This window comes from Nannobrachium achirus, assembly GCF_963921795.1.
Source record: "Nannobrachium achirus genome assembly, chromosome: 13".
In the NCBI taxonomy this organism is placed as follows: domain Eukaryota; kingdom Metazoa; phylum Chordata; class Actinopteri; order Myctophiformes; family Myctophidae; genus Nannobrachium; species Nannobrachium achirus.
Window position 1 is genome coordinate 6,356,335 of NC_137833.1, and position 24,847 is coordinate 6,381,181.

Below are 24,847 nucleotides of genomic sequence, written 5' to 3' on the forward strand. Positions count from 1 at the left end.
ATTCTGTAACGCACTTTGAATTGCCTTGTTGTACGAAAGGTGCTCTATAAATAAAGTTGCCTTGCCTTGCTTATATCTTATCTTATCTTTTGGCTCTACTCAGAAACAGTTATCCTGACATTAAGCTACAAACAGGTGTGAACATGGCTTGCCTACTATTGTGAGCTGTAAATAGATCTGCAGAGTGGGCAAAATCCTTCTAATGGAAATGTCATAGGAGTTCTAACCATCGTCATGGTTAACAGTGTAGTATTGGTAAATAACCAAATAACCAATAGTATTGACATAAAGCTTTGAATGTATGACAATATACTGACAGTCGTATACATTTCTGCCACCACAGTACACAGAGGAGATCTGGAGGATGTTTGACCTCTGACCTCTCTCTCTCTCAGTACACAGAGGAGATCTGGAGGATGTTTGACGGTGCCAACATCACCTTGTCTCCGGTGGTCCTGCTGAGCCCTGAGGTCCAGGATCAGCTCCGCAGCCTGCCTGGCATGGCTGGAGACGTGGACTTCCATGCTGTTGATCAGCAGGTGGGTACAGGGGGGGGGGGCACCCTCCGGGTATGGGCAGGGGTCCTTAAACCTTTTAATTTCAAGGACCCCATTGAAAAGAAAAGTAAAAAAAAAAACATTTAGGCAAGAAAAAGTTTATCCTATGTTAGGGGTGTAACGAAGTTTTTAATTTTGTAATGTTCTACTATACTATACCAATATGCGAAGCCGAGGCAAAATATTGTACAGTTTGGCTCTGTATATCGTATTGTATCTTTTACAATGCAAATAATCGGTATCAAATCGTTTTGCAATGCAAATAATCGATTTTATGGAAACTAAGTATTGGTGTATTGTATTTAGCAATTTTAAGAGGGAAAATGAAAAAGAGGTGTCTAATTACTTTTCCATTCCATATAGCTACGATGGATCTATCGATAAATGTGTGTAATCTCTGTGTTCATGTCAAGGTGCAGGTTTGTCCATATGTGTTGAAATATAATGTCCATGTATTTGCTAGAGAATCACAGTGTTTACTTATTTATATCCATAATAATTAAAAACCTGCTCTATTGACACAGATTGAATGTCTTTGCTAAATAGTTACTATATTGATTTTTTAAATCATTGAATGGAATTGTATCGTATCATCATGAATGAACCAATATCGTCCATGTATCGTATCGTCAACCATGTATTGTGATGCGTATCGAATCGTTGTTCAAATGTATCGTTACACCCCTATCCTATATTGATGATGGAAAGTTGTCATTCCATATATGGCTGAACAGGCCTGATATGTTCATCCATGAGGCCAACCACCATAGTGTGCGGGTCCATTTGGTTACATTTGTTTTCCGTTCTGTGTTCTTCAGATCACAAACATCACCAGCATCAACCTGAACGCCACGGCGGATAAACTGGATGAGCTCGCCAACCTTCAAGTGAGTAACGAATGGACAGTAACAGCAACCATTCATTTGTGTTGCAATTATCACCTCACACCCTTTGGTTGACCCTTGGACCAACCTCTGGCCTCTCTCTCTCTCTCTCTCTCTCTCTCTCTCTCTCTCTCTCTCTCTCTCTCTCTCTCTCTCTCCCTGACCAGACTGATCTCACAGTGAAGTCAGAGCTGAGGAGCGAGGCTGCCGAGCTGAGACAGATCCAGAGCAGCATGGAGACGACCATCTTCCCACAGCTGGTGAGTTGTTGTTACTGTAGGTCAACGTCTCAGTGGTTCTCAAGCTGTGGGCCCCCAACCAGAGCCATTTAAACAGAGAGTCCTGCCACTGAGGGCTCAGTAAATGAACTGGTCACGTGATCCATGTGTCGACTCCAGAGTAGTCTCGCGTAGCCAGACAACTCTTCCACAATCTCCGAATGCTATAGAGTCTGGAACGGCAGCTCCCGAACGGCGAGTATCGGAAGTAGCCAGTGCTGCACTGAACCGTAGTCCCACTGGAAACATAACAGAAACACAATAGCTCTGACAAAGTCATTCGAGTGGCCTATTCTTGTTATGAGTGTATAGTTTAAGAAAACGTTTGAAAACAACATGGAAGTAACACCAACAACACCAGAGAAAGACGAAATAATGCCCCAAAAAATAAAGAAAGGAGACATAATGCTTCCAGTAGGACTTGTTATTGCTACTGCACCAAGGGAGCGGTTGCGTCACATCCGCTTTATCTCGCACTCATCATTTCTATTCCGGTTTGCCAGACTGTATGCCGGGAGCATTTGGCATTTGACTAACTCCAGAGTGACAAGCGGGCGATTATCTTCAATGGCAGCGGTGCAAATATCTGCAATTTTAGGTATATATACATGAAACTGTTTTAAAGTATTGTACAGTGACAACTAAAGTCTCTGTAATATTTACTTTATACTATTGCAAAAAGAACAATGTAAAATAAAGTGGTTTTAGATCATTAAAAGCTGGGCTGTTTTCTAGTCACTGGCTAATCACTGTATGTGTCATAACATTGGTAGCATGCACAATAGCACCACTGAGTGGCAGGTGAAAGTAAGGCAATGAAAGGCATGTAGTCTGTTATCATGAGACTGTCAGTCATTAACAGCTTGCCAAACAATTCTCGAGATACAGCCGGCTCGATGTTTGTTCATAACTTGAGCAGCTGCTGTCATTGATTCCAGTGCATTTTGTAAAACTTAGGTCACGTTAGAAGCTCCACCCAAGCCACCATTGGACTCGCCCCATGAAGTTAACGGAGGTGGCGGAACTCTGTTTGTTTAAACGTCTCTGCCCCCAACTAATTGGCAAACAACTGCAAGATTTTAAAGGACCATTTCACCTCTGGGTTCAATCTGTGTTTTTAGATATTTTAGTATTTCAGCATGCTACAAAGCATCATATGATACAAAATGCATCATAATTATGATGCTTTGTAGCATGCTGAAATACTAAAATATCTAAAAACACAGATTGAACACAAAAAATAACTCAGGATTGTGTTGATCGTGTCCCAAAAAACAATTAAATAAGATCTGGTTGTCCCAGAGGTGAAATGGTCCTTTAACGATAATTTAATGTTAATATCAAATAAAATAAACGATCCACTGATCCAAGCCAGAACACCAAATAAACACGCTCTGACCACTGAACATGGTAGCCCAATGGCTACGTTGAGTTAGTTAGATTTGATTACTATTTTAGATTACTGTTTCTATCTTGCCTTGTGCTGTCCTGGCTTATTGTAAATCGCTCTGGATTAATAGTGTCTGCTAAATTGTAAAGTGGTTAAATGGTCAGACCTCTTCTTCATAACCCGTACATCAGGAGTGCCCACACCTTTTTGACTGGAGAGAACCTTTTAAAAATGACCAGCTCAACATGATCTACCCACCCCAAAAAAAAAAAAAAATACCTGGGGGGCTTTGGAACAGTAGCGGCACTGGCGTTACATATAAGACAAAACGCATTTGAAATGGGAAATGGAAGTGATAGGTTTTTGGGTTCTTTGTAATGCTGCTGACTTGAAACCAAAGCATTGCATTGTGGGGGTTTGCCTACTTTAGGAAGCAGTGAAGGGAGCTGACAGGCAAGTCAAGTCACCTTAATTCAAGTGACAGATGCCAACATGAGGGGTTTTGTGATTTCTGTTTATAATTATTTGTGTTATATTAGGGCATGTTATAATATAACATATGGTCTACCTGTACTAGGGCTGTCACAATATGACATTTTACATGACGATTAATTGTCACTCAGATAATTGGCGATTAACGATTTAATTGTGTATTTGTCGTTGATAATTACATTTCTGTTTGGCTTTTAGGCTTTGAAGTTGCACATGGCAGATGTGACACATAACCTAAATATACAGAGAAATTACTGACATTTCAAGTTTTTACTTTAAAAAGAACATTGATAGTGGAAATAGCCGATCTACAAGCTCACAACGCGTCGCGATGCGACGTGTTGTGAGCTTGTAGATCTGCTATTTCCACTACTTTTTTTAAAGTGTTTGAAACTATATTAACATTTCTCAACATGGAAACGATTATGACGATTATGCAAAATAATTGCGATTACCTCAAATAATTGCGATTAGACGATTATGTAATAATTGTGACAGCCCTAACCTGTACAGCCTTTGTGATCACGATCTACCTTTTGGGCACCCCTGCCGTAGAGTATGTAACTGTCCTGTACACGTCACAACCTCTGGCTTTTCCCTGACATTCTTCATTTCCCCCTGTCAAAGAAACTAAGAAAAAAACGAAACTATATAACTGTGATGTTTGTTGACAGGAGAAACTCAACTCCACGGCGGAGAAACTTCGATCTGTTTTGGGACGAATCAACGTGAGTAGACAGTACGCTACCTGCCTGGTTGCAATTATATGAGCTAATTGCAAATTATAATCTTTTTGCACGATCGTTAACAATAGTCTCTATGAAGAATCTACAGAAATGTCATATTTCAATCATTATTTACACCTCATTGTCCACATGTTTTAACCAGCTTTCAACCTGGTCTGGTGTCTCTATTGTGTGCTTCGTACTAATGTAACTATTGCCATGCATGCACAAGACTGCCTTGGTCGTTTTTTAGTTTTTTGCTCTTCATTTTGTCACCCTAGCACCAAATTAAGAGTCCCTTGTTTGGGTTTTCTCACTCGCCAGAAAGATGCTCTCTGCTCTGTGATTTGGTCAGGCTTTGCACCATATTCAACAGAAATGTGATTTTTTAATCTATGTTCCAATGTACATTCCTTGGGCTAGAAAACGGACCAACAAAACTGTAAAAAGACAGCTTTGTTTGTCTGTTTTCTAGCCCAAGGAATGTTTTTCGTGCAAAACAAATGCTTGCAATGGATTCAGAATCATGAAAACCCATTTGACCCCTCACATGCTACTTAAAGCAGATTTCTTCTTTTTGTATATATATTTATTTTCCTGTGTAGTGGAGTCAATGGGACAGTAAATATACAAATGGCCATAACTTTTTTTTCTCTATGTTTCCGGCAGAGCAGGCCTCTCATTCTGTGGACCTTAATGACCAAACTAATAGATAAAACGGAAATAAAAAGTGCGGCAGAACATCACAGGTTCAACCTTAATCGTTGAGCTTTTGGGCCTGTGGGACAGTACTTTTTCCACCACTGGTCATCATTTCTCTCTCTTGCTCGCAGAGTTGTCAATTGGGTATGGCAAAGTATGTCAACTGTCATAACTTGGCTACGGGGGTAAAAAATAAAATGTACTTCTTAAAATAAATTCATCATGCCTGTTGCTAAGGTATGGCAACATGACTGGTGTCTTGCACGCACGCCTTGCGTCATGTTGCCATTCCTTAGCTTTTGCTGAACTGACGCCACTGCTTGCTGGCCCATTAACCCTGTGTTGTCTGGCTGGTTCCAGGGAACGGTCAGCGAGACGCTGAGTCGCGTGGGAGCGGCTCAGGACTTCCTCAACTCCAACACAACGCCCATCATTAAGGCTGTGAGTAGAGTCACATGACCACCAGTCACATGACTGCCAGTCACATGACCGCCAGTCACATGACCGCCACTTGATCCTTAACCACATGAAACCCTTGGAAAATGAAAAAGAGAATCGCCCTGGTTAGGTCACGAGGCTAACGAACCCTAGCGCCCTCATTCTGAGGTGAACACTTGGCCGGAAATAGCGGATCTATAAGCTGAGCTTGTTGATCAGCTGTTTTTGCCGAAAGAGATTTAGGTGCGGAGGGGAAATACTAGCAAACTTAGTGTAGTGTCCTAAGTCCTAAGACACGAGGTTCATTAGAAACCTTGTATTCTCCATATTTCCATATCCATATATTTCAGCTTTTATGTTATTTTTTTTAAATTAAGGCCCATAATACAAGAGCGTCGGACAAAAGTAGAGAAAATGGCAGATAAGCATTCTTCACTAGTTTTTATTAGGAGTATTACAGTCAGTGCTGATTATATAGGCTACCATGAGAAGCAATATCGTCAGTCAGTCAATCTGAAAGAACATTGAGCTATATTACAGCATCGTGTGTGTGTGTGTGTGTGTGTGTGTGTGTGTGTGTGTGTGTGTGTGTGTGTGTGTGTGTGTGTGTGTGTGTGTGTGTGTGTGTGTGTGTGTGTGTGTGTGTGTGTGTGTGTGTGTGTGTGTGTGTGTGTGTGTGTGTGTGTGTGTGTGTGTGTGCGTGCGTGCGTGCGTGCGTGCGTGCGTGCGTGCGTGCGTGCGTGCGTGCGTGCGTGTGTGCGTGTCTATTTCACAGCACATATCACAATACTATCACACATTATTCACAGTTCACTCTCTGAGGATTTACCCAGAATTCCACAGATTCTCATGACTATCAGCTGTAAAGTAGGGAAGGAATGCGTGGAATGTACGCTATATCTGTGTAACTCTCTCTCTCTCTCTCTGTCTCTCTCTCTCTCTCTCTCTCTCTCTCTGTCTCTCTCTGTCTCTCTGTCTCTCTGTCTCTCTCTCTCTCTCTCTCTCTCTCTCTCTCTCTCTCTCTCTCTCTGTGTCTCTGTGTCTCTCTCTCTCTGTCTCTCTCTCTCTCTCCCTCCATAGGAAAGCAGACAGTTCGTAGAGTGTCAGTTGGGTTACTTCACTGCCTACGCTGACTGGGCCAACATGACGGTAAACAGACATCACTTCAAACCTTTGCAGATTGTTATCGTTTACTTAGCATTTCATTGTTGTTTGATTTTTTCTTTAAAGTGGGTTTGCTAGATTTAGCATTTTATTATTATTATGTTTTTTTTTTTAAATGGTTAATTTGAAAGCTTTTGTCTGGGAGGAGATTCACAAAGTTCTGGAAAAGTATTTGGTTAAAATCAAGGCTAGAAAATGATTATTAATTATACTTTTACTTCACTACATCTCAGAGGCTAATATTGTACTTTTACTCCACAAAGATTATTTGACAGCTCTAGTTACTTGCATTACCCTCATAGCCTTTACATTTCTGCCATTTGAAAACGTGTGCAATGGGACATTCTGCATAATGAGCACTTTGTACTTTTGGTACTTTAAAAGGATCCCTGACTAATACGACAAATATGCCTTAAAACATTATAATTGTCCTCTATAACTACAATGTAAAATTAAAAACACCTTAAATATTTTATTTCTTCTAGAAATAGCTAATCTTTCACTCAATGGGGAAATGCCTGTCGCAAGTTGATGATGTCATAAATGTCATGTGTGATCTTTCCCTTTGTCATTTATGACAAAAAGAAAAACACAAACACATTTAAAATATTGATTTGATGCTCATATTAACCATAGGAAGTATTATGTTTGTTTTTATTTGCACATGCATGTCATAAATTCCATAGGGATAGATTACGCTTGACATTTATGACATCATCAACTTGCGACAGGCATTTCCCCTGTTAAGTGAAAGATTAGCTATTTCTAGAAGAAATAAAATAAAAAGGTGTTTTTAATTTTACATTGTAGTTATAGAGGACAATTATAATGTATTAAGGCATATTTGTCGTATTAGCCAGGGATCCCTTTAAGTACATTTTTGCGACCGTGTGTGTGTGTGTGTGTGTGTGTGTGTGTGTGTGTGTGTGTGTGTGTGTGTGTGTGTGTGTGTGTGTGTGTGTGTGTGTGCGTGGACATGCAGATAACGCAGCAGGTGGGTCGCTGTGGGCCGGTGGCTGGAGCTGTGGACTCTGCAGAGACCATCGTCTGTGCCAACGTGGTGGAGTCTCTGGTGAGAGAGGAGTACCTCAGGGCTCTTACTAGGGCTTCACGAATAGTGATTTCTAGTATTCGAATTATTCGACCTCAAAGTATTCGAATAGTCGAATATTCGACAGGACTGGCCAAACTATCAAATATTTAGTAAGCAAGAGGCGAACATTGTGAAAATAGCAGATCTACATGCTCACAACGCTTCGCGTTGCGAGGCGTTGTGAGCATGTAGATCTGCTATTTTCACAATATTTATCTGCGGAACCGAGTCACATTAATACCTACAATTCCAAGTGCTTGTCAGGGTGGGGGTCCTCAGTTCAAATATGTTTATTTTGGGGGTCACAGCCTAAAAAGGTTTGAGAACCCCTGGTATAGAGCATTAACAAATTCATCCACCAGGGGCATTGACAACTCATTCTTATGACTTCCTATCTAGCCAAGCTTTATAAACTATATATTTTTTAAAGAGAAAACAAAAAAAAAAAAAAAAAAAAAAAAGAATATTCTACTTCGGTGAACAACGTCGAATAGTGACTTTGATATTCGAATATTTGGTGAATGCCCTAGTGCGTGCTGGGTGAGCTTCGGACACTATCGGTGAGTCATCACAGTTAACTAGAGTTAATTAGAGTTAGATACAACGTAGGTACAACGTGCTGGAGTCTCTGGTGAGAGAGGAGTACCTCAGGGCTCTTACCTAGGCTAGTGTGTTTTATGTCTGTGCCAACGAGGTGGAGTCTCTGGAGAGAGGGAGAGGAGGTCCTCTCTAGATTAACATGTAGATCTGCTATTTTCACAATTTCTGCCTCTAATATTTGACTATTTGGCCAATGTTTAATTTGTCATTCTAGAGGTATTAAAAAGTCATTTAATTTATTGTCACTTTAGAAATGTGCAGATACCCTCTACAGACTTAAACTTTGTTTACTGTTGAGTGAGAAAACAATGTTGCAAATTAAGTTAATCATCTGGGAGTGGGGACCCTCCCAAAATAATTTGCAGACCCCATTGGTCCACCCACAGGTTGAGAACCACTGACAGTGTACAATCCTCTGGTTTGACCTCTTGTCTCCACAGAACGCTTTCTGGTTCAGTCTGGGCTGGTGTCTGATCTTCTTCATCCCCAGCATCATCTGTTCCATCAAACTGGCCAAGTACTACCGGAGGATGGATGAGTCTGATGTCTATGAGTGAGTAGTAGCCCTACGTAAGGGCTTTGCACAGTACAGGCCCGTTTTCCCCTTTGCTGTATGATTAAAACACATTGGATTCTGGTGTGCAATGCTTTGCGGAGTCCGCACTGCGGATCCGAAAAGGAGTCATAAAAGGAGTCAATGAATTTTTACCGCATGCGAAAAGACGCACGAATCGAACTGGGTTTGATCAGGAAAAGAAACACACTGCCGCAGCCACTTGCTGCACGGCAAATTTGGAGCAGTTGTGCATGAGGTAATTCTTTTTCGTGCGAAAAATCGCAACTATCTGCAAAGCCCTTTACACACAGTATTGATTTTAACAGCAGATTTTGATTTAGTCATGGTCTTTTCAATAACATTCTATTTAGTGGTAGTCATATATTATTCATCTGAAAGGTTTTAGTTTTAGTCTAGTTTTAGTCTACTTAATATCATAACGTTTTAGTCGACTAAATCTACAGTTGATTTAGTTGACTGAAATGTATTTTGTCGGGCCGCGATGGTGTCGTAAAGGCTGATTTCACACTTGGTTGCATCATGCTGAGAATAGCCGATCTACAAGTTCACAACACGTCGCAGGTAGTCGATGGTCATTTTTCGTCATAGGTTTAGTCGACAAAATCCACACTGACACACGCACGGACGCGCACACACACACACACACACACACACACACACACACACACACACACACACACACACACACACACACACACACATAGGGCTGTCACGATTATGACATTTTACATGACGATTAATTGTCAATAATTGCGATTAGCGATTTCATTGTGTTTTTGTCGTTGACAATTACATTTCTGTTTGGCTTTTAGGCTTTGAAGTTGCACATGGCAGATATGACACATGACCTAAATATACAAAGAATTGACAGACATAATTATTTGAGGACTTAATACTTTAAAAAGAACTTTGATGATGCATTGTGAACTTGTAGTTCTGCCATTTCCACTCTTTTTTTGAAAATGTTTGAAAATTTTTCAACATGGAAACGATTATGCAAAATAATTGCCATTATGTCAAATGATTGCGATTAGAGGCCTACACACACCTCTAGCAGCAGAGGGCAAGGCAGACACAGTGGGAAACAGACAAGAATGTGACGCCTCCTCAATCATCTGACTGTTACTCTCTCTCTCTCTCTCTCTCTCTCTCTCTCTCTCTCTCTCTCTCCAGTAACCACATAGCCATGAACCACATCCCTCGGGCCCAGATGAAACCCTTCTGAGATGAAGCACATCCCTCGGGCCCAGATGAAACCCTTCTGAGAATCGTGTGTGGACCGACTGGAGTACGTTTGATGCAGCGCTTAATAATAAGAGACTACTTAATATCAGACGCCACTTCAAAGTAAAAGCACACGGTTCATTTCTACTGCAAACATGCATTACCTTCACCTCGAAAGGACTGGAGAATGAACGGCTAAGGGTCAGTTTGGCACATGTATCGCTCTAAAGACCTGTTTTATACTTGGTTGTGTGTGCTTGTTGTGTCTAGCGTTGAAAGTAGCCGATCTACAAGCTCACAACGCGTCGCAGTGCAAGCGCGTTCTGAGCTTGTAGATCAGCCGTCTTCGGTGCGATACGCCAGTGCGAAACCAAATATAAATCGGGCGCAACTGTGGTCCTCACCCGAAGTGGGGAACATTTCTAGGCTACTGCGTTGTACAAATATTTAAATCTCTGAATAAGGGAATCTGCAGGGATGTTCTTTTTTCTCCCCATCATTTCAAATCAGGGACGTGCTGGCCATTGGGAAAAGCGGGACAACTCCCGAACGGCCGGTTCATTAGGAAAAAAGTAAAAATAAAATGTCGGCCTTCGTTCCATTTTGGGGGCTGGGCGGCCAACAAAGTAAATCGTCAGTGTCGGGCAGAAACCTCGCATCTCCAAGTTTCAAATTTAGATTTTTTTTCGCAAAGCAAAGCCCTGCTTCATCATACAAGGCTGTTGCACAAAAGTAGTGAAAACAGCAGATCTACAAGCACACAACGCCTCGCGGTGCGAGGCGTTGTGTGCTTGTAGATCGGCTGTTTTCACTAGTTTAAATAATTTTTAAAATGATAAATACAAAACAAACGGTTTTGGACATACAAGGTTTCCACCCGACAACGACGAAATATAACAAAGAAAAGAGGGCCTCCCCAACTCTTTTTCCCGGGCTGAATCAGGGGCCCAGCATGTCCATGTTTCAAATTTGCAATTCGTTATTTTAATAAATATTCATGTATCAATTTATTGTATTTAATACTGAGCCAATGTTTATATTTCAAACCGTTGCGGCGTTGGGTAGAATGGTTTACACGCGTGTACAATGTGCCTTTTGCACCGGCTCATTTCGCAAACCTTCTGTTGTTGTTGTTCACTGCGATTTTTACATCACTTGACAACAAGTGTGAGCCGCTATAATAGGCCACACCGAGCAGCGGGTGACCTAGTCGCGCGTCGACTAGTTGGCAAGCCACGGTCGCTGAACAGAAAACAATAGGTTATCTCCTGTGTCTCCCAGTCGCACATAGCACTTGAAGTTGACAATGATGTGCGCATTAAAGGGATCCCTGGCTAATACGACAAATATGCCTTAATACATTACAATAGTCCTCTATAACTACAATGTAAAATTAAAAAGACCTTAGTTATTTTATTTCTCCTAGAAATAACGAATCTTTCACTCAATAGGGGAAATGCCTGTCGCAAGTTGATGATGTCATAAATATTATGTGTGATCTATCCCTATGGAATTTACGGCATGCATGTGCAAAAAACACATTTGAAATATTGATTTGATGCTCATATTAACCATAGGAAATATTAAGTTCGTTTTTATTTTCACATGCATGCCATAAATTCCATAGGGATAGATCACACATGACATTTATGACATCATCAACTTGCGACTGGCATTTCCCCTGTTGAGTGAAAGATTAGCTATTTCTAGAAGAAATACAATATTTAAGGTGTTTTTAATTTTACTTTGCAGTTATAGAGGACAATTATAATGTATTAAGGCATATTTGTCGTATTAGCCAGGGATCACTTTAAGGCTAGCAAGCTACGTAAACAGTCACCTCCAGGGGTCATCGCCATGCTGGCTGGTAGTGGACATTGTTGTCAAAGTTCCATTTTGGCCACGAACATCCAAAATGAGTGGACAATAAACATGCAGTAATCCTGGTCTCTATACTGCCTCCCCCTGGCCAGCCGGGGAGCCTGATGGAGGGGAAATGAACCGGTTGGAATAACGTGTTCCTTCCACGCGCTACGTCCAACTGGGGAAACTCCCCCCTGTCAGGTGATAAGAAGCGGCCTGCTCACTCCTCGTGTACTGAAGGAAGCATGAGCTCAGTTCAGGGCTCTCCCCAGGTTGGCAGAGGGAGTGTAACGCCCAGGATTACAGCTTGGTCATTGGCACCGGGTGAAAAATGTGTTACAAAATCGCGGGATAAAAATCGAAACTGTCCTTGCCAAGTCTTTGCTATGGACACATTTGTCTGCGTATGGACATATTGATGACCCCCTGGACACTTCACTCCCACCCAGCCAAAGCGAGGACATCTTAGCCAATGAACACGATGGAGGTTTGCGAAATGTTGCGTGTGTGAAAGGCATGGCATGCACGTTGCCCATACTGATACACAGTGCCATCGCTAGCCGTATAGTTGATGTCCAGTGCTGAACAAACAAACATAGTGATGTGTATTCGTGCCAAGTGGCATCTGTAATATGCCAGCTTCTGTCCATTCACGACTGTGGTTTAAACCAGTGGTTCTCAACCTTTTCAGGCCACGACCCCCAAAATAATCATATTTTAACTGGGGACCCCCCCACCCTGACGAGCACTGAGAGTTGAGGCATTACATTTTGTTTAACACGGTTTTATTGTGAAAATAACCGATCTACATGCTCACATGTAGATCGGCTATTTTCACAATTTCTGCCTCTCATATTTGACAATTTGGCCAATGTTTAATTTGTCATTTTAGAGGTATTAAAAAGTCCTTAAATTGTCACTTTAGAAATGTGCATATACCCTCTATACACTTAAACTCATCTGGGGACCCCCCCAAAATAATTTGGTGACCCCCTGGAGTCCTGACCCACAGGTTGAGAACCACTGGTTTAAACAAGCAGCCGTGCCAATGTAAAGCACAAAGTATCCAGTCTCGATCTCACTTGGCGGAAGTATACAGGCGGAGTGTGCCAAAAATAGCTGATCTGAAACTACCTTGTTTTCGGTCTATAAAATAAGCATATATCAGGGTTCCCCAATGGGCTGCTGTCTGGCCCAACCCCAGTAATAATGGTGGTATAAGAGCAGCAACGACACTAGTATATCGTCGTTGTCGGGTGGAAATCTCGTATCCCCAAATGTGTACATTCTTTTGCAAATCATACAAGGCTGTCGCACCAAAGTAGTGAAAACAGCAGATCTACAAGCACACAACGCCTCGCACCGCGAGGCGTTGTGTGCTTGTAGATCGGCTGTTTTCACTAGTTTAAATCATTTTTAAAATGATAAATTAAAAACGAACGGTTTCGGACATACAAGATTTTTACCCGACAACGACGAAAACTGTCACTGGAGTAGTGGGAACGCCACCGTCGTCCCCTGCAATGTTGTGGCCCTCGGCTTGGTACCCTAGACATAAATCGGCCCTTGGGGAAAACTAATTGGGGAACCCTGGCCTATATAGTTCTACTAGGAAATTCAGGCACATTACAGTATGTTAATTAATGAAAGAAATACACTTTCCTCTCGGGAACATTTTGTGTTTAATGTCTTGATGTGTCACTACTGTTTGCAAGCAAAGCAGCTATATGATTTTTGTTTTTGTTCATATATTTTTTTTTCCAAAGATATTTTTGTAATAATTAGAGATCTTGATCAAAAAATGATTAGTATTTATAGTAACTATTTTGTACTTCAGGTTTAGCAGTTGTTTGTCTCTGTGTTACAAAGCACTTTATATGGTCTTTTTACCCAAGGTGCATTTGTGTCCTACATTTCTGCAAGGTGTTGTCCAGCGCACTGTGAATAAAAATTTGCTACTGATTGGTTTAGACTTTATGACTGTTGTTTGTTTTTCTACCTTTGAGCCTTGAGACGTTTTTGTATCTTCTCTACACAGCCCATGAACATGTCGGTATCATGGCCAGTATGGGGTCAGTATCATGGCCAGTATGGGGTCAGTATCATGGCCAGTATGGGGTCAGTATCATGGCCAGTATGGGGTCAGTATCATGGTCAATATGATTTCAGTATCAGTTCGAAATCATGGTCAGTATCATGTAAATGGAGGGTATGCGCGTGACATCATCATCATACCCGGAAGTTATGTGGGAACGCCTACTGAGTGGCAAAAAAGAAAAAAATACTTTCCGGCCTTGACTGCCCATACATCCAAACACAAAAGTCCTATCTGATTGCGTTACACCACGTTAAACAGCGTTAAACTCACTTTGTCACTCAATTTGCCATTCACTTTAAAGGGGCACTCCACCACTTTTCAACCTATCTTCATATAATAGGTCCTCACTAATGTTCATGATAAAATATCACAATTTTTTTCTACTCAGTTTGGGTCTCATAGGAGAGCTGTGGGTGGGTCAAATCCTTCCTACCGGTGACATCATCAATGGGAAATGCAAGCTAATAGAAACTGCAGGCTTTCTATTCCTTTTTTTTTTTTCAAAAATATTATTAAAAAAATTGTTGTCAAACGATGATGTCACCGGTAGGAAGGATTTGACAGCTCTCCTATGAGACCCAGACTGAATAGAAAAACAATGTGATATTTTATTATGAACATTAGTGAGGACCTATTATATGAAGACAGGTTGAAAAGTGGTGAACTACTCCTTTAAGCATGCGCGTACCCTCTATATTCATGTCAGTATCGTGGTCAGGATATTTACCATATTTCTTTGGTAATTTAATTGCGCCAGCAAAGAACTTGGCCAAAACTAAAATGACTCTAAAATTGTTACTTGTTTTAGACTAGGCCTTCCTTAGTTTAAAGTATAGTTAAAGGAGTACTTCACCACTTTTCAACCTATCTTCATATAATTGGTCCTCACTAAAAAATAGCTTTTCTTTTTTTTTTTTCTCATTGGAGGGTTGTGGGCAGGTCAGAAACCCATCGTCTTGTGACATCATCGATTGGGAATCCAAGCTAATAGAAAATGCAGGCTTTCTACTCCTGAAAAGTTGCAATGTTAAAGTGGAAGCCATTGTTCTCGCGATAATACAAATCGAAATATTTTTTTCAAAAATATTGATTACATTTTTTGGGGGAAAATGATGATGTCACAAGACGATGGATTTCTGAACTTCCCACAACTCTCCTAACTAAGAGACTTGGACCGAGTAGAAAAAAATGGTGCAATTTTATTATCAACACTAGAAATACTGTTCCTTCGAAACAGTGTGGGCTCGATTCCAACCCAACAAATAGGATACTTTAAGGTACTGTAAGGTACAGTACCCTACAGTATTGTACTGTACCTTACTATACTGTACTGCACCTTACTGTACTGTACTGTACTGTACTGTACTGTAACTTACTGTACTTTACTGTACTCTACTGTACTTTACCTTACTGTACTTTACTGTACTCTACTGTAACTTACTGTACTTTACTGTACTCTACTGTACCTTACTGTACTGTACTTTACTGTACTCTACTGTACCTTACTGTACTGTACTGTACCTTACTGTACTGTACCTTACTGTACTGTACTTAACTGTACTCTACTGTACCTTACTGTACTATACTGTACTGTACTCTACTATGCCGTACTGTAACTTACTGTACTGTACTCTACTGTACCTTACTATACTGTACTTTACTGTACTCTACTGTACCTTACTGTACTCTACTGTACTTTACTGTACTCTACTGTACCTTACTGTACTGTATTGTACTTTACTGTACTGTACTTTACTGTACACTACTGTATCTTGCTGTACCTTACTGTGCTGTACGTTACTGTACTTTACTGTACTTTACTGTACACTACTGTACTGTACTGTACCTTACAGTACTGTACTTTACTGTACTCTGCTGTACCTTACTGTACTTTACTGTACTCTACTGTAACTTACTGTACCTTACTGTACTGTACTTTACTCTACTCTACTGTACTGTACCTTACTGTACTTTACTGTACTCTACTGTACCTTACTGTACTGTACCTTACTGTACTGTACTTTACTGTACTCTACTGTACCTTACTGTACTATACTGTACTCTACTGTGCCGTACTGTACCTTACTGTACTGTACTCTACTGTACCTTACTATACTGTACTTTACTGTACTCTACTGTACCTTACTGTACTCTACTGTATTTTACTGTACTCTACTGTACCTTACTGTACTGTATTGTACTTTACTGTACCTTACTGTACTGTACTCTACTGTACCTTTCTGTACTGTACCTTTCTGTACCTTACTGTACTTTACTGTACTCTACTGAACCTTACTGTACTTTTACTGTACTCTACTGAACCTTACTGTACTGTACATATTCTATGTGTTCTAGATCTACATTTTTGATTCTGTGTTTGGGAACCAGCAACTGTCAAATGGACTCCAACTGTAGTGGAGTATATTGAGTGCATATACTGTAGGCTAACAATCCCAGATCACATCTGTCCTCCACTATGTCTATAACCAAGGCGTTCTTCTATGTGGCCACTCCAGACTGAGGAGTGGAGCATGGCTTTTATTGTGTTTGTGGATCTGACTTGGAAATGCATTGGTTTTGATATCTCCCTGACAACCAACAACAACCACTAATATGGCTGACTGTCCCTGCGGGCTCTAGGATATATGGCTATGGGATTTACATCCCATCGCCCGGACTTGATTCTTGATCACAGCTGTGTAATCAGTAGAGTGGAGAGGGACATTTATTTATAGTTTTAACTATAACTATAGTTTTATACATCACACAGCTTAGATATTTGGATCAAATCAGAGAGCAGACCTGTGTGAACGCATTGATATAAATAGCATATCTGAAGTGTGAATATTGCAGCCACAGCGCCTTAATATAAACATGGGTCCCTTTCCTCACTAAACCCATTGGAAATGCATTGGGTGCTTAAAGTTAAACATTTTTATTTTTTTATAATTATACTACAAAACATTTCAAAAAGAAAAATACACGCACACTTGTCCTCAGTAAGCTGAACACATAAAAATTTGAATGGTGTTGAAAGGTGTAAGCGTTTAAGAGATGAAGCGCGCCAAAGTTTTGAGGATACTGACTAGTATAGAAATAAATAATGAAGATAACATACGTGTGCTCGCCTTTAGGCGAGCCCACAATTAGTGAGGACCTATTATATGAAGATGGGTTGAAAAGTGTCAAAGTCCTCCCTTAATCTCAAGCTAAATTCAATGTTGGCACACTCAGTGAAATGGGATAGCTAATCCTGTAACCTTGTTAACTATTAATGGTCCTCTACAAAATAATCATTGTCTCAGTCCATTTGGTTCCATGTGTACGCTTCTCTCTCTCTCTCCTTCCCATTTGGAGTTGCAGACCTGTACGTTCCTAATATGTAGTCTTTCCGTTCAGTATTACAGGGGTCTTCAACGCTTTCAGGCCAAGGACCCCTTAGGCCTTAGCTGAGAGGGAGATATACTACATATTGTATAAAATGGTGTCTCAGACCTGTTTGACAGCACTGTCATCATGTTGGATTCATGTTAATGTGTTTTTTCAGACATTTAACCACTTAAATTGTCGATACTTAGTCAATTTCACCTTTCACTAGTCTGTAGCCTACTTGGTCTGATCTTTTTTTTACCTTTACCCCCAAACCTATTAGCCAAAAATAGCTGATCTACAAGCTTGTAGATCTGCTATTTTTGGCTAAAGTTCTCCTCTGCAGAATAGGGATGCGAGGGTTCAAGTTGTTCATTTAAAAGAATGATCCTATCACACAGAGATGTGGTGGCCCTCCCTGTAGTGACTCTGAGGACCCCCTAGTGGTCCCCGGACCCCCTGTTGAAGACCCCTGCAGTATATAGACCAGCGTCAGCAGTTCAGAGACAGTCTGTCGATCAGCACCTGAACCGTGTCAGCCATTTAGATTGATTATATTGTTTACAGGATGCTGTCTCTATATATAGAGCAGAGAGGGATCGATAGCGTTAGCACGCCGCTAAGTCTCAGAGTCCTGTAATACGAGAGGCTGCAGGATTCTTCTGAGCATCAAACTCGACAGCATCACAGAACGTGCGTGTGTTTTCTCTTGCCAATAAAGCCCTTTGAATTGAATCGAATTGAAGCGAGAGAGGAGGAGAGGGAAGAGAGAGAGGGGAGAAGAGAAGGAGAGAGGGAGAGAAAGAGAGAGTATAGACAGTCACATGAGTGGAGAATAATGGGGACAGGGGGTTAGGCCAGGTATCGGGATGGAATAATGGGGACAGTGGGTTAGGCCAGGTATCGGGATGGAATAATGGGGACAGGGGGTTAGGCCAGGTGTCAGGATGGAATAATGGGGACAGGGGGTTAGGCCAGGTATCAGGATGGAATAATGGGGACAGGGGGTTAGGCCAGGTATCAGGATGGAATAATGGGGACAGGGGGTTAGGCCAGGTATCGGGATGGAATAATGGGGACAGGGGGTTAGGCCAGGTATCAGGATGGAATAATGGGGACGGGGGTTAGGCCAGGTATCAGGATGGAATAATGGGGACAGGGGGTTAGGCCAGGTATCAGGATGGAATAATGGGGACAGGGGGTTAGGCCAGGTATCAGGATGGAATGTGACCCTGTTGGTGGTGGTGGTGGTTGCTTCTGCAGACCACAGCACTTGTCCTGCCCTTTTCCTGGGGAGAATTCTAAGGCAAGGGTCTTCAACAGGGGGTCCGGGACCCTAGGGGGTCCTTCAAAGATTCAAAGAAAAATGTTTATTCTTTTCTTATATTAGTCTGGGTCTGGGATCACTTCACTTTTCGAGGTTTGATCCGGTCGGGAGAGGAAACCACTTTACGTCATGTTGTAGTACTCAAAGGACTACAATTTGCCGGAACTATCAAACCGGATTCAGTTTTAACCCAAAATAATTCCCCTGGGCTCAAGGACATACTTTTAGGACCTACCTAATAAACTCCTTGATGCGGCGTAGTTTTGCTTTTGAAAAATGTGTTTGGGATATGCATCTTTTATTACAACTCGTAGCGACTGGCAAGACTACACTAGGTTACTCGAGCATTTTAATAGGGATTGGGGAAACAAACGGAGGGAACCCAAAACAAAGCGACGCCGCTTCTTCGGCTTGTGGTTTCAGCCTAGACCGGATCAAACCGCCCGTTGTTAACGATTACCAGGCTTTCCCTCAGAAAGCCTGGTGGACGAGGTTATTCTTATATTAACCACTTGAACCCTAGCCTAATGTCCATATTATGAGCTATTTTCCGCAAAGAGGTTTGGTGTAGAGGGGGAAAAGAGCAGACATATGGCCCTATCAGAGTACAGTCTGGGGTGATAAGCCATCACCGCGGTGTAGTCTTTTAAAGTCAGAAAACTACAACATTACGTCATTAGCCGAGGTGAAGGGCTATCACCGCGAGCCCCGACATTGCTCCTCTGTTTTTACCTTCAGACATCTCCCCATCACCCCGTTCACTGATTGGTCGATCTAGACCAATCAGTGTGGCCCCCTGGTTTCAGATGCACAGAGGCGCAAGCAGCGCGAGCGACAGACAGGTCACGCCGCGGTGATAGGACTTCACTGTGACTATGATGGCTTCCACTTGTTATCTCACTTTTAGATGATAACTTATCACCTAAAAGTTGAGGTTCAGTTCCCTTCAGTTCATTTAGTATTGACACTTTAAATGATTAAAATATCTGAAAACACAAATTGACATGGATCCAAAACACACTATGGAAAACTATGGAATCTCTGAACAGGTTGTGGGGGTCCCTGCTTCATCTCTCTCTCAACTAAGGGGTCCTGGGCCTGAACATGTTGAAGACCCCTGTTCTGAGGTTGTTCTGCAGTCAGTCTGGGTACATCGCTGCTCACTCCCTCCTACTGCGACCTGTTAATATAGTTCCACTTCCACCCTGTTCCACCCCCTGTGAGTACAACCTCACAGCCCCCTGTGGAACCTGCCTGTTTGCTGTGAGAACTACAACACATGCACACGCACACACACACACACACACACACACACACACACACACACACACACACACACACACACACACACACACACACACACACACACACACACCGTGGGTCATTTCTCTGTTCGTGTGACAGAGGGGACATTCCATTAGCTGTGTCCAGTGGTGGACTAAGTACTCAACCCCAGTATACTTGATTCAAAGTACTGTATAGATCCTGGTCAAACATTACTCAAATTATGGTAAATCTACCCCCTTGATTCTGGATCCGGAATCAATGGGGTACATTTATTGTAATCAAATGATTGTCTTAGGAACGCGACAAAAAACAAAATATATTATTGAGTCTCCAAGGCGTGAGTAATCAATAGGGGGAAAAAATTGATTTTGGGGTGAACTTATACCTACCCCTTTAAGTGTACAAAAGTACATGCTCTTAAAATACTGTTTCCGCGAGAATTTACTGGAGCATCATTTGCAAGACACTTCCGCTTAACAGCAGACATACAAGCTCACGTCGCGTCACAGATGCAACCGCTGTGAGCTTGTAGATCACTCTTGGCTGCGGCGCCGGAAATGCCGCTCGCCTTCTGCGCAATGCACGATGGGACGCTGGAAAGTTGTGGATAAAACAAAGTCATCTAATCAGAAACCCTCCCCCTCCTCTGCTCTCAATCATCACACCTGGCCTCACCACTCGTCACATGGCCTGGCATCAGGGGCGTCACAAGGGGTAGGAGAGTGGGACTGAGTTACCAGGGCCCAAGGTGGAGGGGCCCTAGTAACTTTATCTATTGAAAAATAGCAGATATACAAGCTCACAGCGCGGCACCGAGTGCCGCGCTGCGAGCTTGTAGATCTGCTATTTTTGAAAAGTCGTGAAAATGTGCGCAAATCTTTGAATATATGTATTTTTTAAGTGAATATTTGTAACTCAAATTTGGCTTCTGGGGGGGTCCCCGGAACTAAATATTTTGAGATGGGGGGTCCTTCACATGAAAAAGTTTGAGCATCACTGACATGGAAACATAGGTTTCTTGGCACACATTTTCACGATTTTTCAAAAAATAGCAGATCTACAAGCTCGCAGCGCGGCACTCGGTGCCGCGCTGTGAGCTTGTATATCTGCTATTTTTCAATAGTTAACATTCATGGGGGGGCCCGCAGTGAATCCTTGTACCCAGGGCCCAGAATTTGGTGTGACGCCCCTGCCTGGTATATAAACTGCCTCTGTTCCCTCACTGCTGTTTGGCAGCAGCATCAACAACAACAACACCCTCCCTGAGAGGCTCAGCAGGCCCTGCCTATGATCACTGAAGTGAGTTCAAGTGTTTGTGAAGTAGGCCTACTTATTGTGTTTTTAGAAAGGAGATGCCAGCGTGTGTCTGGGATTAGGGCTGTCACAATTATTACATAATCGTCTAATCGCGATTATTTGACATAATCGCGAATATTTTTCATAATCGTCATAATCGTTTCCATCTTGAAAAATGTTCATAGATTTTTTTAAAGTAAAAAATAGCGGAAATAGCAGATCTACAAGCTCACAACGCGTCGCGATGCGACGCGTTGTGAGCTTGTAGATCGGCTATTTCCACTATCAATGTTATTCTTTAAGTAGCAAGTTGTACTGTGTGTCAGTAATTTCTTTGTATATTTAGGTTTATGTGTCATCTCTGCCATGTGCAACTTCAAAGCCTACAAGCCAAACAGAAATGTAATTATCAACAACAAAAACACAATTAAATCGTTAATCGCCAATTATTTGAGTGACATTTAATCGTCATGTAAAATGTCATATCGTGACAGCCCTATCTGGGATTCACGCTAAGGATCCTATCACCAAAATAAAAGTCTGGGTTTCCGAGGCTACCCTGAGGAAGACCCAGACGGGTCGAAACGTCCATTGTTTGCTGCTGTGCTGCTGGGGCAACATTAAATAAAAAATCACACCCAATGTGAAGTGAGCGGTGGTCGTGCTTGCATAACGTCTTCAGACGAGGGTTTGAGTCTAGGATGTACAGGCTAGGGTTAGGGTTACACACACACACACGTTTTGCTATGGCAAAACGCTGAGGAAAAAGGCTACAGACACACGCACAGCCACTCTATGGAGCGGTTTACCACCGCTCAAAAATCCAAGATTTCATTCTAAAGTGAGTGCTGGCATCTCCTTTCTAAAAGTTCATTCGTTCCCTGAGCCGTGCGTGCACCCAAGACAAGTATTTGATGGAACTGTGTTTGACGAGTGCTCCTCTCTCTCTCTCTTCTGACATGTTATGTACTTATTGTGTGCCTTGAAATGTCTAAACATAGTTTGGTTAATTCCCAGAGAACATAGAACATAAGTACATGTAGAATGTATGTGTAGGCTACTGTGCAACATGACATAAAATACAATGCCAGCAAAAGTGATGTTTTAATAAGTAGAACTAAAGGAGGACAAGTGGGGCGGCATAGCTCAGGGGTAGAGAAACCGTTATTAGAGCACGAAGGGTTCCCAAAAGGTTCCCAGTTCGAATCCGGGCTCCCCCTGAGTTAATGTCGGAGGGTCCTTGGGCAAGACTCTGAACCCCACATTGCTTCCGGTGAGCTGGTTGGTGCCTTGCATGGTTTCCACCAGTGTATGAATGTGTGCGTGAATGGGTGAATGTAATGCACGATCTCTGTAAAGCGCTTTGGATCAAAAGCGCTATATAAATGCACCATTTACCATTTACAAGTGTCTTAACTTTCCTGTATTTAAATTATCAGACGATAATCTTGAGGTCTGGAATAGAATCAAATACCTTGGTCACTTTGTTACTGATCAAATGACTGATGATGATACAGACAGTGTAGAAAGTTGTATGCTCAAGTGTCATTGTTTAAGACATTGCACACTGCTCTATAATACTGCTCACCTATGGTCAATTGGTCATCTTATAAGAAATCTAGTATGCATAGGTTGCAAGTTGCATATAATGATGCTATGAGAATACTCCTTAAAAACCCAGAGGGGGCAGTGCTAGTCAGATGTTTATCACTGCTGGAGTGAGGACTTTTAAAGCACTTTTAAGAAACTTGATGTTCAAATTCATGCAACGGTTGGATGTATCTACTAAGGGCATCATTGTGGCCCTTTCAAGCCCCCTTATGAGCAGTTCACGCTATACATCCAGACTAAGGGTACACTGGCTAAAATGCCTGTGTTTTTAAGTTATGTTCTATTTATTTTACATTTTCGTAATGATTTTTATTGCCTGTCATGGTACTTTTATGTTTTGTACCCTGTTTTATGGACCTGATTCCGCTAATAAAGGTTGAATGAAGGGCTTGAACTGAACCATAATGTGTCATACATTTTAATATGTGCCATGGGGATGTCCATCCTTTGAACCAAGAACTCTATCTTACAAGTTGATTATTCAAAAGTTCAACTTAAGTAAAGTAGCTAGTGTAGATTTTCTTTTAAAAGTCAATGCATTGTTGTATTCAAATGTAAAAAAAAAATCTTTCTCTGCTATATTCAAATGGGGTTAACTCAAAACTCATGTAAAAAATAAAGGGTCAATGGCATATTGCCAAATATTCACTATTCCTACTGTACATAGCATTGACATTGTATTTTATATGATATTGTATTATTTCCCAATCAATAGGCTTGTCAAAACAGCTTACATGTTTTGAGTGGAGCAGCTCAGTATAACTATACTGTATATTCTTAAATGAGATGTGGTGTATAACTATACTGTATATTCTTAAATGAGATGTGGTGTACAGTATGCCTACAGTAGCACCTGAGAAATTATGCAAAATATAGTTTAGTACCACATCATTGTCCTGGTAGGCCGATTATAATTACATCTAACGATGCTTCTCCTCCATTCACGTTTGGTGAATGTAGCCTTGGCCAGGAAAATTTGATGTCTTCAGGTGGTAACCATCGATCGTAAGGTGTTTCGACCCACAAACCACAACACCCTCCTGATGGCCGGGTCGGCAGTGGTGGCCAAATCACTGCCCATCTCCTCCTCCTGACCAAGGCTAAACTCCCCTCTCCTGCTCTATTAGTTTTTTTCCCCAACAAGAGGCTCCTCTGGGGAGGTATTGGGTGGGTCCCTCCTGAGGTCTTGAGGTGACACAGGTGCGTAGAGTTCTCCAGTACTGTGGGATTATTCCTGCCTGGAGTTCAATCTAAGCTAAAAAAGGGCCTGACCCAAAAGAAATTGCAATAGTAATCATTCATTTTTTTTTTTTTTTAAGATCCTTATGGTATGTGCTATGTGGTACTGAGCGTCATCATTATATTCTTAGTGGATCAAGGTACATTCAGGGTGTTTAAGTTTGGGTCCATTCACTTACTAGAGAAAACAAAATACCCCCAGAAAATCTTTAAATGGCATGTGAGGGGTCTAACTAGTGTTTTTTCATGATTCTGAATCCATTGCAAGCATTTTGTTTTGCACAAAACATTCCTCTGGCTAAAAACGGACGGCGGCATAGCTCAGGGGTAGAGATACCGTTATTAGAGCAAGTTATTAGAGCACGAAGGGTTCCCAGTTCGAATCAGGGCTCCCCCTGAGTAAATGTCGAGGGGTCCTTGGGCAAGACTAGAACCCCTAGTTGCCCCCGGTGAGCAGGTTAGTGCCTTGCATGGTTTCCTCCGCCACCGGTGTATGAATGTGTGCGTGAATGGGTGAATGTAAGGCACAAGCTCTGTATAGCGCTTTGGATAAAAGCGCTATATAAATGCACCATTTACCATTTCTTTTTTTTCCCCCTGTATAGTAAGTGAAGGGAGACAAACTTGAATCCC

General features: G+C 41.8%; 1 protein-coding gene across 3 annotated transcripts in view; it reads left to right on the forward strand.

Annotated features, from left to right (window-relative positions):
* prom2 (prominin 2) overlaps positions 1-13,324 on the forward strand; it is a 52,289-nt gene extending 38,965 nt beyond the window's left edge. For 2 of the 3 annotated variants that reach the window (XM_080741194.1, XM_080741193.1), the window contains exons 17-25: positions 396-539; positions 1,376-1,444; positions 1,609-1,701; positions 4,276-4,329; positions 5,389-5,469; positions 6,547-6,615; positions 7,613-7,702; positions 8,764-8,876; positions 10,074-13,324. In XM_080741194.1, coding sequence (XP_080597320.1) covers positions 396-539; positions 1,376-1,444; positions 1,609-1,701; positions 4,276-4,329; positions 5,389-5,469; positions 6,547-6,615; positions 7,613-7,702; positions 8,764-8,876; positions 10,074-10,125 — 765 coding nt within the window. In that variant the 3' untranslated portion in view covers positions 10,126-13,324. The remainder of the gene's footprint in view (positions 1-395; positions 540-1,375; positions 1,445-1,608; positions 1,702-4,275; positions 4,330-5,388; positions 5,470-6,546; positions 6,616-7,612; positions 7,703-8,763; positions 8,877-10,073) is intronic. The other variant, XR_013962677.1, reaches the window with a different exon arrangement.
* Positions 13,325-24,847: the final 11,523 nt, after the last annotated feature.